This window comes from Lithobates pipiens, unplaced genomic scaffold (assembly GCF_037356315.1).
Source record: "Lithobates pipiens isolate NorthernLeopardFrog02 unplaced genomic scaffold, aLitPip1_a1.2 Scaffold_13, whole genome shotgun sequence".
Classification (NCBI taxonomy): Eukaryota; Metazoa; Chordata; class Amphibia; order Anura; family Ranidae; genus Lithobates; species Lithobates pipiens.
In genome coordinates, this window is record NW_027507718.1 from 410,284,366 (window position 1) to 410,304,269 (window position 19,904).

The 19,904-nt window shown below is 46.6% G+C and overlaps 1 protein-coding gene across 3 annotated transcripts in view; it reads right to left on the reverse strand.

Annotated features, from left to right (window-relative positions):
- The window catches only part of DCUN1D4 (defective in cullin neddylation 1 domain containing 4), a 174,390-nt gene that overhangs the window by 41,948 nt on the left and 112,538 nt on the right, over window positions 1–19,904 (reverse strand). For all 3 annotated transcript variants that reach the window (XM_077477508.1, XM_077477506.1, XM_077477507.1), the window contains one exon: window positions 10,895–10,986. In XM_077477508.1, coding sequence (XP_077333634.1) covers window positions 10,895–10,986 — 92 coding nt within the window. The remainder of the gene's footprint in view (window positions 1–10,894; window positions 10,987–19,904) is intronic.

Below are 19,904 nucleotides of genomic sequence, written 5' to 3' on the forward strand. Positions count from 1 at the left end.
GCTTTACAGTTGCTATAGCACAAAAAATAGCGCCTGCATAGCGCCTGTAAAGAGCCTCCCCTCACTCCAGTGTGAAAGCCCGAGTGCTTTCACACTGGAGCGGTGCGTAAAAAAAAGTCCTGCAAGCAGCATCTTTGCAGCGCTGTAGGAGCGGTGTATACACCTCTCCTAAAGCGCCCCCGCCCATTGAAATCAATGGGCAGTGCCGCCAAACCGCCGTTGCAGCGGTGGTTTGTGGGCGGTTTTAAGTCTTTTTCAGCCACTAGAGGGGAGTTAAAAGCTACCCGCTAGTGGCCGAATAGCGCTGCTAAGACGACGGTAAAGCTTACCGCCACCCAAGTGTGAAAGCAGTCTAAAGGGTCAAGCCCAACCCCTGAAAAACAACCCAACACTATAATTCCCCAAATGATTTGGACTAGTGCACAAAGCAAGGTCCATAAAGATATGGATGAGCGTGTTTGTGGTGGAGGAACTTGACTGGCCTGCACAGAGTCCCGACAGAACACCTTTGGGATGAATCAGAGTGAGGCCTTCTTGTCCACATCAGTAAAAACCTAAAAAATACAGCGCTGTTCCTATGTAAACTTAATGTGAAGTAATGAAAAAAAAAAAAAAAAAATTGTGAATTATAAACGCAGCAGCAGCTTTAACCGTGAGATACCCACAATTCAAATAATTATTCCCAAATAAGCTGCGCTATACTGATCCGATAAATGCTATGTGAAGCAAATGAGTGAATAAATAAAGCATGAAATCAAAAAATATTAACAAAGTGCAGACAGGGAAATGCATATACTAATGTTCAAATATTAGTCCATCATCCCATCAACAAAAAACGTTTTGCTTGTAATCTCCAACGTGTTTTAAACACACCACACCGATATAGGAAAAGTGTCATCAGAGTTTGCAGGAAAAAAGAGGACTTCCACCACCAACACTACTGCCGCTTACCAGCTACACTGATCCCATCTCAGAGACCAGATATCGCCAAATCAAAAACGCTTCCTCTGAGTCAGGACTGCATGGAGGGTGTATCCTCTTTAAGCGCTTGGTTCAAATGGTTAGAAGAATCCTACGGCCACACCGCTTATTCCAATGGTTAGAAAAATCCTACGGCCACACCGCTCATTGCCCAGCACATATAATAACGAAAGGAATCGCCATAGTGTGATATAGTCACGAAATTTAATATAATAAAAAAGATTGCACTTACATCAAGTAGAAAAAACTTTGCTTTGTAAAACAAACAAATTCCCCGGCCGGCTTAGTAACGCTGCCCGTCGCTTCCGGGTCCAGCGTAGATCGCGGTGACGTCAGTACGTCGCTCCTCCCTACGCCGTTTCGTTATAGGTAACGTCTTCCAGGGGCACATGTTGTGCTGGGCAATGAGCGGTGTGGCCGTAGGATTTTTCTAACCATTGGAATAAGCGGTGTGGCCGTAGGATTCTTCTAACCATTTGAACCAAGCGCTTAAAGAGGATACAGGAGTGAAGCGTCAGTGAATTTCAGTCTGGTAGGTTGGAAACACAGGTGGACAGCCTTTTCAGAAGAGCTGAAGCTGTTATAGCTGCAAAAAGTGGGCCAACTCAATATTGAACCCTACGGACTAAGACTGGAATGCCATTAACTGCTTCAGCCTGGAAAATTTTACCCCCTTCCTGACCAGAGCACTCTTTGTGATTCGGCACTGCGTCGCTTTAACTGACAGTTGCGCGGTCGTGCGACGTTGCACCCAAACAAAATTGACGTCCTTTTTTTCTCATAAATAGAGCTTTCTTTTGGTGGTATTTGATCACCTCTGTGGTTTTTATTTTTTATGCTATAAACAAAAAAAGAGCGTCAATTTAAAAAAAAAGAAACCCCGGTTCTCCGTGTGCGTCGAGCGATCGCGGGAGCCTGGCAGTGGTCGCGACTGCCGGGCAATAGCATTGGCTCTGTGGGTGAGCAGGGAGCGCGCATGCGCCCCCTAATGGCCACAGGGTGAAGCGACATTGAATAACGTTGTTTCGCCCAGCTGTGTCATTCTGCGACGGATGGTCAGCAAGTGGTTAATGTGCATGTAAAGGCAGGCATCCCAATACTTTTGGTAATATATATAAAAAAGAGAGAGAGAGAGAGAGAGAGAGAGAGAGAGAGAGAGAGGGAGAGACACACATTGTTCCTTTGATGCAGTGATGTTGTCTTGTCCCCACAGTAGAACCCCCCCCCCCCCCAAGCATAATGTTTCAAACTCCATGTTTGATGGTGGGGATGGTGTTCTGGGGGGTCATAGGCAGCAATCCTCCTCAGCAAGGGCCTGATTTTGGTCTCATCTGACCACAACACTTTCACCCATTTCTCCTTTAAATCATTCAGATGTTCATTGACAAACTTCAGACAGGCCTGTACATGGGTTTTCTTGAGTAGGGGGACCTTGCGGGAGCTGCAGGATTTCAGTCCTTCACAGCGTAGTGCATTACCAATCGTTTATTTGGTCACTATGGTCCCAGCTGCCTTGAGATCATTCACAAGATTCTCCCGTGTAGTTCTGGGCTGATTCTTCACCGTTCTCATGATCACTAAAACTCCATGAGGTGAGATCTTGTATTGAGCCCCAGACCGAGGGAGACCGAGTTATTTTGTGTTTCTTCCATTTACAAATAATCGCACCGACTGTTGTCACCCTTTCACCAAGCTGCTTGGCGATGGTCTTGTAGCCCATTCCAGCATTGAGTAGGTCTACAATCTTGTTCCTGACATCCTTGGACAGCTCTTTGGTCTTTGCCATGGTGGAGAGATTGGAATCTGATTGATTACTTCTGTGGACAGGTGTCTTTTATACAGGTAACAAACTGAGATTAGGAGCATTTAGGATCCAGCAATCTTGCTGAATGATAGGGGATCAAATACTTATTTCACTCATTAACCACTTGCCGACTGGCTCACGCTTATATACCGTATTTATCGGGGTATAACACACACCGGCGTATAACACGCACCCCAAGTTTAGGAGGGCATTTTAAGGAAAAAAGTTTTAGGAGGGAAGTTTAAGGAAAAAAAAAAAAAACTTACATTTAAATGCCCGTCAATGCAGCCTCATCAGTGTGCATCTGCAGCCTTGTCCATCATTGCAGAATGATCAGTGTCATTTGCAGCTTGCCCAGCGCTCTTTGCAGCTTTGCAGTGTCATTTGCAGCTTGGCCAGCGCCGTTTGCAGCCTTGCCCATGTTTAAATTTCCCGCCGCTGAGACAGACCGAGCGAGCGCCGCCGAAAAAGACAGAGACGACTTGCTCGGCTCCGCTCGTAGTCCCGCCTCCCTGCTGTTTCTCTAGCGAGCGCTGCCGAAAAAGACCGAGCCGTCTGTACTGTGTATTCGGCTGGGCTCCACTCGCAGTCCCGCCCAGTATGGCGGCAAGCCGAGCCAAGTACACAGTACAGTCGGCTCGGTCTTTCTCGGCAGCGCTCGCTCCAGAAACAGCAGGGAGGCGGGACTACGAGCGGAGCCGAGCAATCGGCTCTGTCTTGTTCGGCGGTGCTCGGTATTTTTCGGCGGCGCTCTGTATTTTTCGGCGGCGCTCTGTATTTTAGACTCGCAGACTGGGGATCGGCGTATAACACGCACCCACGACTTTCCCCTGATTTTAAGGGGGAAAAAGTGCGTGTTATATGCCGATAAATACGGTACGTCGGCAAAGTGGTTCAGTCCCACGAATCGCTGTATGGGTATCTGCACGAGAGCAGGAACAGGGATTTGTGTGTGTAAGGGGGAGAGGAGACATTGTTTGTTCCTACCAAATAGGAACAACGATATGTCTCCTCCCCCAGTCAGTCACATCCCCGTACAATTAGAAACATTGATTTCCCCCTAGTGTTAAGCCCTTCCCTGCCAGTGACATTTATATAGTAACCAGTGCATTTTTATAGCACTGCTTGCTGTATAAATGTCAATGGTCCCAAAAATGTGTCAAAAGTGTCCGATCTGTCCGCCACAATGTTGCAGTACCACTAAAAAAAAATTGCAGATCACCGCCATTACTAGAAAAAAAATATGCCATATATATACCATAAATCTTTCCCATAGATTGTAGACGCTATAACTTTTGTGCAAACCAATCAATATGCGGTTATTGCGATTTTTTTTACCAAAAATATGTGGACGAATATATATTAGCCTAAACTGAGGAAAAAATTTGTTTTTTTTAAAAAACATTTTGGGGATATTTATTATAGCAAAAAAATCAAAAAATTTTATTTTTGTACTCACTGTAAGATCCTTTTCTCTGAAGTTCATTGACGGACACAGCTCATTTAATTCTTGACCTTAGGGTTATCACGCCACCTTCAGGAGAGGACTAGGCAGAACATGTAACACATGTAAAAACAGAAAGACTGCACAGCACCAGCCAGGGGGCGGTCCCTCTGGCTATAACCCCTCACCCTGCTTCCTGCAGCTCAGTTCGTCAAAAAGCAGTACAAACATAAATAGGAGGGGTGGGTGCTGTGTCTGTCTATAAACTTCAGAGAAAAGGATTTTACGGTGAGTACATAAATCCCATTTTCTCTTTCGTTCATTGATGGACACAGCTCCTTTAATTCTTGACCTTAGGGACGTCCCCAAGCAGTGTCAAAAAACGAGGGGTGGAAACGGCAAAACATAACTTCACCCACAACAAAAGGAACACCTTAACAGAGGAGTTGCCATCTTAAACGGCTGTCATCAAAACCTGCGGCCAACTTATGCATCAAAGATGCATTCACAACAAACTTGTAACTGAAAGAAAGTGTAAATAACAACCTTACACAGCCGCCTGTAAAACCTTGCGGCCAAAGCAAGCATCCGAAGATGTGCTTCCGTAAACTTTGTAGAATTTTGTGAAAGTGTGAACGGACGACCAAGTCCCCGCCTTATACACCTGGTAGACAGACACTTGATGTCGGAAAGCCGAGGAGGTTCCAATTGCCCTGGTGGAATGAGCCGTGACAGGAAAAGGGGGCACCCGCCCCTTTAAGGCATAGGCCTGAACCACGATCTGTCTGATCCACAAAGAAATGGTGGTCGACGAGACCTTTTTTCAGACCAGCCACCGAGACAAACAGTCTGACTTCCGGAAAGGAGCCATAGCAGACAGATACACCCGTAGAGCCCAGACCACGTCCAGGGAATGTAAGGTAACTTCTTTTGGGATGTGTCGGCCTAGGACATAGGGATGCTAACACAGTGTCCTCATTTAGATGAAATGCCGAAACCACCTTTGTAAGGAAAGAGGGTTGCAGACGTAGCACTGCCTTATCCTTGTGTATGACCAGGTAGGGAGACTTGCATGACAAGGCCGCCAACTCAGAAACCCTCCTGGCAGATGTAATAGCCACTAGAAAGACCACTTTCAGAGAAAGAGTCGACAAGGGAATCTCCCTAATGTTTTCAAACAGCGGTTTCTGAAGCACCAGATTCAGATCTCACGGAGGTAGTGGTGGTCGAACCGGAGGGACTAGGTGTCGAACCCCTTGCACAAAAGTACTCACCAATGAGTGAATCGCCACAGGACGTTGGAAAAAGACAGCCAAGACCGATTTCTGTCCCTTGATGTGCTTAAGGCAAGTTTCTGATCCACTCCTCGCTGCAAAAACAGCAGGATCCTGGAAACTGAGCATATGCGCGGACGCCACATCACATATGGAGATGTAAGCCTTCCACGTACGATAAATCTTTCGAGAAGACGACTTTGGTGCCCTCAGCATAGTGGAAATTACAGAGTCCGACAGACCTCGGTCCCTTAGTACCTGGTTTTCAACAGCCATGCCATTAAAACCAGGGACGCTAAAGCAGGATGAAGTATCGGACCGTGCAATAGAAAGTCTTCTCACATCGGCAGCCACCAAGGAACATCCGTCACCAGTCATACTAGGTCAGCGTGCCAAAGACGCAGAGGCCAATCTGGGGAAATCAGAATCACCGCAATCCCCTCGGCCTCCACTCTGCACAGCAGACGTGGTAGAAGTTTGAATGGGGGGGACGGCATAAATAAGCCGATGATGGCCCCATGGAACCACCAACGCGTCCGACGTGTCAGCCCAGGAGTCTCTTGACCTGGACACAAACCTCTGCACCTTTCGATTGAGCCGAGAGGCCAAGAGGTCCACATCTGGTGTGCCCCACCTTAGGTAAAGAAGCCTGAATACATTCGGATGCAACGACCATTCCCCTGGGTCTAGCATCTGACGACTTAGGTAGTCTGCCTACCAGTTTTCTACGGCAGGAATGTATATGGCCGACAGGGCTGGCACGTGCCACTCTGCCCACTGGAGGATGTGAGCGACTTCCTGTGCTGCGGCCAAGCTCCTCGTTCCTCCTTGATGGTTGACATATGCCACCGTCATGGCATTGTCCGACTGGATCCTGACCGGATGCCCCTGTAGCCTTCTGGACCGTGTGGAGAGGCACCATCTGATCGTCCAAAGCTTGAGCACATTGATCGGCAGTTGGGAATTCTTCCTGCGACCAGAGGCCCTGGGCTGACTGTATGCCCAAAACTCCCCCCCAACCGGTCAGGCTGGCGTCTGTTGTGACGACCGTCCAATAGAGAGGAAGGAACGATCTCCTGGACTGAAGGGCCGGAGACCAGAGCCACCAGAAAAGGGAATCCCTGACTAACTGGCTGAGTGTACAGTACTGATTCAAAAGTGGCTACCATGAAGCCCAGAACTGGCATGCAGAAGCGCAGCGACGTGCACCTGCAGTTCACCAATAACTTCACTGCAGATTGAAGAGTCTGCAGCTTGTCTGAAGGGAGAAAAACTCCTGGTTCTGAGGAGCCCAACAGTAGGCCCAGGTACTTCAGGCTTTGAGTCGGTAATAACACCGATTTCTTTAGGTTCAGCACCCAACCAATCTTCCGAAGAGTCTGCATGGTGATCGCTACATCCTCCCTTAATTCTGAGGCGGAAGCTGCTCTCAGAAGGAGGTTGTCTAGGTAACCCATGATTGCGATCCCACATTGCCGTAACAGCACCAGAATTTGAGTTAACACTTTGGTAAAGACTCAGGGAGCTGACGCCAGGCCAAAAGGGAGAGGCACAAACTGGTAGTGCTCTTCCCTGACTGAAATCTCCGATGACTGAGGCATATGGGTACATGTAAGTACATGTCCTGGATATCCAGTCCCCCTGATGGAGTGCAGCGACCACGGAGCGAACTGATTCCATCCTGAACCTTTGCACTTTCACAAAGCTGTTGAAGGCCTTCAAGTCCAGGATTGGACGTACCCCTTTTTTTGGGGGACTACAAACAGATTTGAGTAGAATCCCTGAAACCTTTCCAGCGTCGGTACAGGTAGTATCACCCCACGCAGCAGCAGGTCCCGTACTTCCACAAACCTTCATGCAGTAACATTTTTGTTCGCAGACTTGTTCGGCTTGCGAAACCAGGGACTCTTCTGTCCTTTAGCAAGTGCCTTGTCGGACTGGGAACGCTTACTTGTCGACCCGGGCGGGTGAAAAAGCAGTTTCTGAGCAGAAAAAAGAGGACTCTTGCCTATGGCGTGGCTCCTTACCCTTCATGGACTGTGGGAGCAATGTGCTCTTCCCACCAGTAACCTTTTTAATAATGTCATCCAGCGAAGCTCCAAATAGCCTCTCACCTTGGAAGGGCAAATCCGGTAGTGCTTTTTTACATTTTAGCCAAATCAGGTGCCGTAGCACCGCTGCTGATACTGATGCTCTAGAGAGCAGGGGGATCGTATCCAGGGCCGCATCACAGACATCAAATATGGAAACACCTTAGGAGTGCGGGCCGGTTTGCAGGACCCAAAAGGGACTGCCCCCTCAGCAGAAGTTCCTGCTGTATCCTGTATCTTCAGGGTATCCCGCACTGCAGTGATAAGTGCTCCCACTAGCGTCCCTGTCCGAACGGTCCTGATCCGCATCCTCTGACACGTCAGAACAGAGGCCGGCAGTCACCGAGGGGCCCGAGTCTGAATCAGAGCTCTCCCCAGAAGATTGGAGGGGGGGCAGGGGGCGTTTACTCTTTGCACCCGCACGCCGTTTCCACCCTGGCAACAAAGGCCTCCAGGACCGCCGACAAAGCGTCCATACGCACCAGATTTTTAGCAGGTAAGCCGGTTGCAATAGCAGGGATGTCTGGGGAAGAAGTGCCAGCTTCAGACACCATGCTGACCCTCACTCGCCTGCCACAACTTAGGGACTTAAGGCAAGGTACACAAAATCCCACCCTCCTAGCTGCTCGCAGACAGAGGGAGCCCTCTGCAGGACTCATCACCCTGACTGAGTGCTGCTCTGTGCTGCCACTGACCGATCTGCCCTGTGTCGGTCACAAAGTGCCCAGAGTGAAAACTGTGCTGTTCTGAGGTACACAGTCCAAGCACTAGAGGTAAAAACACTCTGAGGCTACAAGAAAATGTAGCATAGACTACAGGAAAATGGCTGCGGCCTCAGCAACAGGGCCGCGGCCTGCGCGGCGGCCTCTCCTCATGTAAAACAGCTGGAGCACCTCATAGTGAAGAAAAAAGGGCAGTAAAGAAAAAACAGATCTTAACAGCCAGAGCAGCCCCCCGCCAAAGCCCCCCAGGCCAAGTACATACACAGAACCTCATGCCCAGTCACACTGCGGCCCCAGCGAGGGGAGGGGGGAATGAAGTATAGGGAGAGAGGAAAGGGAGAGTAAGAGACCCCCTAGTCAACTTCCCAGGGAATGCCCAGCTGCTCTATCCTGCCGAGGCAGGGAGAGCCATACTTACCCCTCCTGTCGGGATTGCTGGACGGATTCCACCACAGACCCATCACCTAAGCAGTACGGGGTGGCTGCTAGCCACGACACACTGTGACACGGACAGCAGTAGCCCGGTGTCAGGAACCATGAAACAGACAGAGACAGAAGTATAATCAAATCACACTTGTTTATTAATAAAAATAAAAAGCTAAATAGGAAAAAGCGTAGTCAAGCATAGCTAGAGTCCAGTAGCCAGATCGGGTAGTCAGCCAGTCCAAAGTTCATAAACCAGATCGGGTAATCAGCGAGTCCAGACGTCAGGGATCCAAGGAGAGCAACTGCAAGCAGGATAGAAGCCAGGAGGGATGTCAGCAAGCCAGTCTTGAAACAAACAGCAGGAGATGGTTCCTAGTGATGTGACCAACGTGAAGGCCAAGAAAAGAGTGAGCTGGAAGGCTTTAAATAGGCAAGTCAGACGAGCATCATCGGGAACAACTGGTAACTGTGGAAAGAGAAGAGCGCTGGCAATTAGCCGACAGCCGAGCGGCCAGCCCAGAGGAGGAAGGGCTAACCCAGCCCTGACACCCGGTCATATGTGCTCCCCAGAGCATATAGCTCACTGGCCACCCCTGAAGCAGAAGGAGCATGTCGTGGCCGACCCAGCGCATAGCTAGGGACTGCTCACGCTCAATGGCCAGGCTATGGAGACTACAAGGATCTATATTATCCAGCCTATCACCCAGCCAGAGGGACCGCCCCCTGGGCGGTGTTGTGCAGTCTTGCTGTTTTTACATGTGTTACTTGTTCTGCCTAGTCCTCTCCTGAAGGTGGCGTGATAACCCTAAGGTCAAGAATTAAAGGAGCTGTGTCCGTCAATGAACGAAAGAAACATATATTTTTTTTTAATTGTTGCATTGTTTGTTTATAGCGCAAAAAAATAAAAAGCGCAGAGGTGATCATATACCACCAAAGGAAAGCTCTATTTGTGGGGAAAAAAAAAAAGTATGTCAATTTTGTTTGGGTACAGTGTCGCACGACCGTGCAATTGTAAGTTAAAGCGACGCAGTGCCGTATCGCAAAAAAAGGCCTGGTCATTAAGCAGCCAAATCTTCTGGCCTGTAAGTGGTTAAAATTCAAATCAATTTATAACTTTTTTGAAATGCGTTTTTATGGATTTTATTGTTGTTATTCTGGCTCTCACTGTTAAAATAAACTTACTAATAAAATTATAGCCTAATCATTTCTTTGTCAGTGGGCAAACGTACAAAATCAGCAGGGGATCAAATATTTTTTTCCCTAAATGTATTTATCTGGGGAATTAGATCCAGCAATATCTGCTAGTGCATCAACACTACAGTCTCTTCAGGTTGACAATGCTGATGTCCAAAGGATAAAAAGCCTGAATAAAAGGAAAACGTATGCATCCACCACATTTAAGGATTAATAAGCAGCAATATACACATTTTTGGGTTCACCACCACTTTATAATGTATCAATTGCCAAAATGTAAAATAATATATTAATTTCCACATTGTATTTTAAATATTTTTATCTTACTCCTATTAATTTGAATGATTACATTTTTTAAATTTACTTTGTGAAGATCCCCACACATTTACTTCCTTGAATTCTGTGACAAGTATTCATTATGTCATGTAAGCACTGGTGTGTCTACATTTCACAGAGCCTGCCTTCTGAACTACAGAGGTGCTGAGAGGAGGAGTTTCAGGGGGCGGAGTCTGTACAGGAATCACTGCTTGCAGGCAGGCAGAATTCGGGAAGTTGTAGAAAGAGATGGCCAGCAGACAGGCAGCACTCACAACGTGATTGGATCTTTGCACTTTTTGCATTTTTCCTGAAAATGGTGAGCTCCATCCCAATCTCATTATCTGCTCTATTACTGGTCAGTGAGGCTGCCCATCACATTGAAGGCTCAGTAGGCAACATTTACAGGAAAAGTTGAGATGTAACTAATATAATGATGTTTTCCGACATTGTTGTCACTGAAAGTAAACTGTGCTTATGCATTTTTCACCACATGCTCAGGAGGCATTACATAGGGTGCATGTAATAAGACAACTGAAAGTGCCAGAGCACATGTACAGAACAAAGAAAATGTGTAGGAGTGAAGATGGGGCCTATAAAAGCAGGGAATGGGACAATCAAACATACAGTACACTATGACCTACCTGCATATTCATAGAACCATTCTAGGCATCTCTTGCTGGAGAAAGCTTCTTCCTCTGCTCTTATTCTGGAGGAATCAAATTTTTTATACATCCTAAAGACATAAATATACATACGCATGTTATAGACATAGACAACTGTAACTATAATATTACATTTTCCTTGTCACTCGGTTTTTAAAACAGATTATTTACACACAATTTAAATATGACTTATCAGTAGGCACGACATCAGTAGAAGGTCCCACTAAATCCTCACAGCCCTGTCTGCACTCTGAACAGAGGCCTGCTGAACTGATGGATTGTGAACCACGCTGTTTTTATTTTATTTATGCCTGGAGTTTGGTTTTAACCACTTTCAGACCGGACCATTTTGCTGGTAAATGACCAGAGGTCTTTTTACACTTTGGCACTGCGCTGCTTTAACTGGTAATTGCGCGGTCATGCAATGTTGTACCCAAACAAAATTTGCGTCCTTTTCTTCCCACAAATAGAGCTTTCTTTTGATGGTATTTGATTGCCTCTGCGATTTTTATTTTTTGCGATATAAACGTAAAAAGACCGCAAATTTTGAAAAAAAATGATATTTTCTACTTTTTGTTATTAGAAAAATCCAATAAACTCAATTTTAGTCATACATTTAGGCCAAAATGTATTCAGCCACATGTCTTTGGTAAAAAAAAAGTCAATAATTGTATATTTATTGGTTTGCGCAAAAGTTGTCACATCTACAAACTAAGGTACGTTTTCTGGAATTTACGCAGCTTTTAGTTTACGACTGCCTATCTCATTTCTTGAGGTGCTAAAATGGCAGGGCAGTACAAAACCCCCCCAAATGACCCCATTTTGGAAAGTAGACCCCCTAAGGAAATTGATAAGAGGCATGTTGAGCCCATTGAATATTTTATTTTTTTGCCTCAAGCGATTGAATAATGACAAAAAAAAAAATTTTTTTTTTTTTTTACACAAAGTTGTCACTAAATGATATATTGCTCACACATGCTATGGGCGTATGTGAAATGACACCCCAAAATAAATTCTGCTGCTTCTCCTGAGTATGGGGATACCACATATGTGGGACTTTTTGGGAGCCTAGCCGCGTACGGGGCCCCGAAAACCAAGCACCGCCTTCAGGCTTTCTAAGGGCGTAAATTTTTGAGTTCACTTCTCACTACCTATTACAGTTTTGAAGGCCATAAAATGCCAAGATGGCACAAAACCCCCACAAATGACCCCATTTTAGAAAGTAGACACCCCAAGCTATTTGCTGAGAGGCATGTTGAGTTCATGGAATATTTTATATTTTGCCACAAGTTGCGGGAAAATTACAAACTTTTTTTTTTTTTTTTTTTTTTTAACAAAGTTGTCACTAAATGATATATTGCTCATGCATGCCATGGGCATATGTGAAATGACACCCCAAAATAAATTCTGCTGCTTCTCCTGAGTACGGGGATACCACATATGTGGGACTTTTTGGGAGCCTAGCCGCGTACGGGGCCCCGAAAACCAAGCACCGCCTTCAGGCTTTCTAAGGGCGTAATTTTTTGATTTCACTCCTCACTACCTATTACAGTTTTGAAGGCCATAAAATGCCAAGATGGCACAAAACCCCCACAAATGACCCCATTTTAGAAAGTAGACACCCCAAGCTATTTGCTGAGAGGCATGTTGAGTCCATGGAATATTTTATATTTTGCCACAAGTTGCGGGAAAATTACAAACTTTTTTTTTTTTTTTTTTTTTTTCACAAAGTTGTCACTAAATGATATATTGCTCACGCATGCCATGGGCATATGTGAAATGACACCCCAAAATAAATTCTGCTGCTTCTCCTGAGTATGGGGATACCACATATGTGGGACTTTTTGGGAGCCTAGCCGCGTACGGGGCCCCGAAAACCAAGCACCGCCTTCAGGCTTTCTAAGGGCGTTACAGTTTTGAAGGCCATAAAATGCCAAGATGGCACAAACCCCCCCCAAATGACCCCATTTTGGAAAGTAGACACCCCTAAATTTAGGGGTACACTAGTGAGACTAGGTAATAAATGGCGGGTGCCCTGAAACTATAAAAAAATAACTAACCAACCAGCGTCACCTGTAACAGTTATATGGTGATCACTGGTGAAAGGGTTAACTAGGGGGCAATCAGGGGGCTTTATGCGGTAGTATATGGGGGTCCCTGGCGCTATAAAAAGCTGCAGCGAACCTAAATACCTACCTGCCTAACTAGCGTCACCTGTGACACTAATACAGCGATCAGAAAAACGATCGCTTATTAGGCTGGGTTCACACTGGAGCGATGCGGGAACGCCACGAATGCGCGGCGGGTTCCCGCATCGCATGCCTCCCGGCGGCAGTTCACACTGCCCTATGCGAACTGCTGGGAGTGTCAGTGAAATGTTACTGACACCCCCAGATCAGTTCGCATATCGCAGTGCGATCTGCAAACTCGGATCGCATGGTGTGAACACCCATGCGATCCGATTCTGCTGCGGGCCAAAAAAAGGGTCCCGTGCGAATTTGCGGCGGGTGCGGCGAATGGCTGAACTCGAATCGCACAGAGATCGGATGTGATTTGCACTGCAGTGCGGTGCGAATCACATCCGTTCTCATAAACCGCTGCAATGTGAACCCAGCCTTAGTGACACTGGCGACGGGGGGTGATCACGGGGTTAAACCTTTATTGGGGGGGTTAGGGGGGTACCTTAGAACTAAAGGGGGCTAACCCTAACTGCCCTAACAGTTATTAGTCACAAATGACACCCGCCGGGTGATCAGGGGGTTAAACCTTTATTAGGTAATAAATGGCGGGTGCCCTGAAACTATAAAAAAATAACTAACCAACCAGCGTCACCTGTAACAGTTATATGGTGATCACTGGTGAAAGGGTTAACTAGGGGGCAATCAGGGGGCTTTATGCGGTAGTATATGGGGGTCCCTGGCGCTATAAAAAGCTGCGGCGAACCTAAATACCTACCTGCCTAACTAGCGTCACCTGTGACACTAATACGGCGATCAGAAAAATGATCGCTTATTAGGCTGGGTTCACACTGGAGCGATGCGGAAACGCCGCGAATCCGCGGCGGGTTCCCGCATCGCATGCCTCCCGGCGGCAGTTCACACTGCCCTATGCGAACTGCTGGGAGTGTCAGTGAAATGTTACTGACACCCCCAGATCAGTTCGCATATCGCAGTGCGATCTGCAAAGTCGGATCGCATGGTGTGAACACCCATGCGATCCGATTCTGCTGCGGGCCAAAAAAAGGGTCCCGTGCGAATTTGCGGCGGGTGCGGCGGGTGTGGCGGGTGCGGCGGGTGCGGCGAATGGCTGAACTCGAATCGCACAGAGATCGGATGTGATTTGCACTGCAGTGCGGTGCGAATCACATTCGTTCTCATAAACCGCTGCAATGTGAACCCAGCCTTAGTGACACTGGCGACGGGGGGTGATCACGGGGTTAAACCTTTATTGGGGGGGTTAGGGGGGTACATTAGAACTAAAGGGGGCTAACTCTAACTGCCCTAACAGTTATTACAGTCACAAATGACACCAATGCAAAAAAAAAAAAAAAAAAAAAAAAATGACATTGGTGTCACTGTGACTGGGGGGCAGGGGTAATTGGGGGGGTGATCGGGGGGTAAAGGGGGGGTGTGAGTGTGCCTGGCATGTTCTACTGTGTGTGTGAGTGTTGGTGCAACTTACTGATCCGCTCTCCTCCGTGTCGGAACGGAAAATACCGACACGGAGGAGAGAATACATCACTTCCTCTCCTGTGTTTACATTACAGGAGAGGAAGTGATGTCACCGGGGATTTCTATTCGTCGGGAGCGATCGCGAGGGGGTGGCCATGAATGAATGGCCGTCCCCTCGTCCGGGATCGCTCCCGTACGAATTCCGACCGCCGCAGGCACCGGGCGGGGGCCCGATCGGGCCCCCGACCCGCGGGAGGCAAGGGACGTACATGTATGTCCTTATGCCTGCCCGTGCCATTGTACCGACGTACATCGGCGTGCGGCGGTCGGCAACTGGTTAACCACTTCAATACAAGTCTCTTTCACCCCCTTCCTGCCCGGGCCAATTTTCAGCTTTCAGTGCTTTCATGCTTTGAATGATAATTGTGCTGTCATGCAATGCTGTATCCAAACAACATTTTTAATTTTTTTTTTTAAGCCAGATAGAGCTTTCTTTTGGTGGTATTTAATCACCACTGAGTTTTTTTATTTTTTTGCTAAACAAACAAAAAAAAGACAAAAATTTTGGGGAAAAATAAAGAAAAACTTTTCTGTTGTTTAAAATTTTGTAAATAAGTAATTTTTCTCCTTCACTGATGAGGCGGCACTAATATGCAGCACCGATGAGCACTAATAGGAGGCCCTGATAGAAAGCACTGGTATACAGCACTGATGAGCATTCTTAATGAGCACTGATTGGCATCACTGATGGGCACGGGCAGGCACCGCTGATGGGGCTGCACTGATAATCATTGCCCTATTATCAGTACAGATCTCCCCTGTGAGGAAAGTCACTTATCGGCTATCCTCTACTCACATGCTATGCTGTCAGCATGAAGAGGAATGCTGGCACTTCCTATATACATTGTGATCAGTTGTGATTGGACACACAGCTGATCACATGGTAAAGAGCCTTTATCGTGATCGGAGATATGGTGGGTCTGAGCATCTCACAATGCACCACTGATCGCTGGGGGTGCACACGAGCAGCTTGTTCTGAAGGACTGTGAAGGATGAAGCCCTGTGTGCACTTTACCAGTGTATCATGTACCTGCCTGCCACACCTTCATACCACTCCAGTCAGCAGTGCAATATATCCTGCTGTATATGGAGCTGTGCCTGCTGCAAGCCCCGGCACCATTGTATAGATGGCAACAGGCTGTGCAATGTGTGTGAGCCAGGTTGCTGGTGCTCAAAGCGATTTCCCTATGCTACTGATGAAAGAAGCTGCAATCAACTGTTGCACTGGTTGTAGTGCCATGTCAAGTGAATAAAAATGTTGCCGTCTGGCTCATTTATCAGGGTGGAACGCACAGGCATCAATCAGCATTTCTGGTGTGAAGGAAAACCTTTGACGGGCATCCATCTTAACCATTTGCCTACTGGGCACGTTTATCCCCTTCCTGACCAGGCCAATTTTAAACTTTCAGCGCTTGCGCACTTTGAGCGAAAACTGCACGGTCATGCAACACTGTACCCATATGAATTTGAGACAGAGCTTTCTTTGGGTGCTATTTAATCACCACTGAGTTTATTTTTTGCAAAACAAATGAAATATTACTGAAAATTTTGAAAAAACAACAACTTTTTCTTTGTTTCTGTTAGATAAAATTTTGCAAATAAATAATTGTTCTCCTTCACTGATGGTGATGAGGCTGCATTCATGGGCACTGATATACTGCACTGATGGGCATGCACTTATTATCAGGGTACTGATGACCAGTGCTCTGATTTTTAGTATATATGTCCCGTCACAGGAAAGCCAGGAAAGTTATCAGCTTTTCTTTCCTCACACACTCACAGCACTGAGGAAAGGAAATTACGAAAAACGACAATCACAATGTAATTTGCTCTTTACCCCGATTGTTAATGTGTTGTGTCTGAAGGACACGGCTCACCACTAATCGCCACGCTGCTCGCCTCCAGGGCCGCAAATGAGCGGCGCCCGGGAGTCCCCCCAGAAGGAGGTGCACCCCGCCTGGCCTTCAATCTGCTATAGGCCGGGGTGGGAATGAGTTAAACAGAAATGCTCAGCAGGCTAGGACTGAGGCTGGCACGGAATGAGATTGTGACCACTCACCTGAAGGGCCTGTAATGGTAATGCCTATGGACAGAACTTCCCTGACAGGTTTTTCTTGTGTACCTGGAGGGTTAGACACTTATACAGTCCAGCTTCAGGTATAAATATCAGCTCCAGGGGACAGCCTGGTATTGATGTTTATGATGTGGTGAAGCACAATACAGATCTCCAAGCTGGTAAACTCCTTGTATCATGGTCGATTTAGCGGAGGTATAGTTTACATGTTATTAACCTGTGTTCATCCCTTACTAACTGACATTCTGCAAAGGTAGTACAGCATATCAACCTGTCTTTTCTCAAGGAATGTCTTGCCAGATTGGGGAGAGCAAACAGATACTTGGTCACTGTCCTTTTTCTGAAAATGAGAATCCTGATTCCAGCACACTATTAAATACCCTGATAATTTGTGATATTGTTTTTTTTTTTTTTAAATATGTATATTACCGTATATACTCGAGTATAGGCCGACCCGAGTATAAGCCGAGGCCCCCAATTTACCCCAAAAAAACTGGGAAACCTATTGACTCGTGTATAAGCCGAGGGTGAGATATGCCTGTCCATCCCTGTGTGTGTGTCCATCCATCCATCCATCCCTGTGTGTGTGTGTGTCCATCCATCCCTGTGTGTGTGTGTGTCCATCCATCCATCCATCCCTGTGTGTGTGTCCATCCATCCATCCATCCCTGTGTGTGTGTGTGTCCATCCATCCATCCATCCATCCCTGTGTGTGTGTGTGTCCATCCGTGTGTGTGTGTGTGTGTGTGTGTGTGGCCTTGTGTGTCCAGCCTACCTGTGTCCCGAGCCTCCGTCCGGTCCCGAGCCTCCGTCCGGTCCCGTCCCGTCCCGAGCCTCCGTCCGGTCCCGTCCCGTCCCGAGACTCCGTCCGGTCCCGTCCCGTCCCGAGCCGAGCCTCCGTCCGGTCCCGTCCCAGGATCACCGCTCTTCGTCGGCGCCCATTCCCCTGTTCAAATGCCGCGCCTCCCTGTCTGTGATAGGCGGAACACAATTTCCCAGCAGCCTGTGTTCCGCCTATCACGGACATCGTCTCATCCTCGTCCGTAGTACGAGGATGAGACGATGTCCGTGATAGGCGGAACACAGGCTGCTGGGAAATTCAGTGTTCCGCCTATCACAGGCGAAGGCGGAGCCGGAGGCACGGCTTTTGAATTATAGAATGGCCGCTGTCTGTCTGCTCGACACGCTGATCGAGCAGGCAGACAGCGATGACTCGAGTATAAGCCGAGGGGGGCACTTTCAGCCTCAAAAAAGAGGCTGAAAATCTCGGCTTATACTCGAGTATATACGGTATTCACATGGGCTCCTGATGAAGATGCTAAATATTCGAAACGTGTTAAGCAGTGACGTGGATTTTAAAATGAAATAAGATCTGTGAACCCTGCTCTGAAAACACTGGATGCGGTGAGCTATATATATTTATTATGTTGTTGTCATTCTCTATATGCCCAAAAAAGTCTATTGCTACAAAAATTATTTCGTTGTACATGTATTATTCAGGATGTGGGCATATAGGGCAAAGAACCTCTATCTAATTTGTAAATTACGCCAGAACAGTTAATGTTGAAGAGATGTCATCTAGGAAGGGTATGACAAGTTGTCCTAGAACTGCAGAAATGGGGTATGATGGGTAATCCCAGTACCACTGCAATTCACAAAGTGGCTTGTATTTTATTTTTTTAATCATGTAAATTAATTATTAAAAGTTTTTGTTCTTTACACTCTGTTTCATTACATTCATCTCAGACATACAAACAATAGACAACAACCTTTGACATTCTGCTCTCCTTGTTTAGAATTAATAAGATTAAACAACAAGATAAGTTAGTACACCCCTCACATTTTTTTTTTTTATATTTTATTATACAATCAGGTCCATAAATATTGGGACATCAACAATTCAAATATTTTTGGCTCTATACACTACCACAATGGATTTAAAATGAACAAGATGTGCTTTAATTGCAGACTTTCAGCTTTAATTTGAGGGTATTTACATCCAAATCAGGTGAACGGTGTAGGAATTACAACAGTTTGTATATGTGCCTCCCACTTTTTAAGGGACCAAAAGTAAATGGGACAGATTAACAATCATCCAAACTTTCTCTTTTTAATACTTTGTTGCAAATTCTTTGCCAATTACAGCCTGACGTCTGTAACGCAGACACCAGACGCTGGGTTTCATCCCTGGTGATGCTCTGCCAGGCCTCTACTGCAACTGTCTTGCTTGTTTTTGGGGCATTTTCCCTTCAGTTTTGTCTTCAGCAAGTGAAATGCATGCTCAATCGGATTCAGGTCAGGCGATTGACTTGGCCATTGCATAACATTCCACTTCTTTCCCTTAAAAAACTCTTTGGTTGCTTTCGCAATATGCTCCGGGTCATTGTCCATCTGCACTGTGAAGTGCCCTCCAATCAGTTCTGAAGCATTTTGCTGAATATGAGCAGATAATTTTGCCTGAAACACTTCAGAATTCATCCTGCTGCTTTGGTCAGCAGTCACATCATCAATAAATACAAGAAAACCAGTTCAATTGGCAGCAATACATGCCCATGCCATGACACTATCACCATCATGCTTTACTGATGAGCTTTGGATCACGAGCAGTTCCTTTCCTTCTCCATGCTCTTCTCTTCCCATCACTCTGGTACAAGTTGATCTTGGTCTAATCTATCCGTAGGATGTTGTTCCAGAACTGTGAAGGCTTTTTTAGATGTTGTTTGGCAAACTCTAATCTGGTCTTCCTGCTTTTGAGGCTCACCAATGGTTTACATCTTATGGTGAACCCTCTGTATTCACTCTGGTGAAGTCTAATCTTGATTGTTGACTGACACACATACACATACCTCCTGGAGAGTGTTCTTGATCTGGCCAACTGTTGTGAAGGGTGTTTTCTTCACCAGGGAAAGAACTATTTGGTCATCCACCACAGTTGTTTCCCGTGGTCTTTCGTGCCTTTTGGTGTTGCTGAGCTCACCGATGCATTCTTTCTTTTTGAGGGTGTTCCAAACAGTGGCCACACCTAATGTTTTTGCCATCTCTCCGATGGGTTGGTTTTGTTTTTTCAGCCTAATGATGGCTTTTTTCACTGATAGTGACAGCTCTTTGGATCGCATGTTGAGAGTTAACAGCAACAGATTCCAAATGCAAATAGCACACTTGAAATGAACTCTGGACCTTTTAT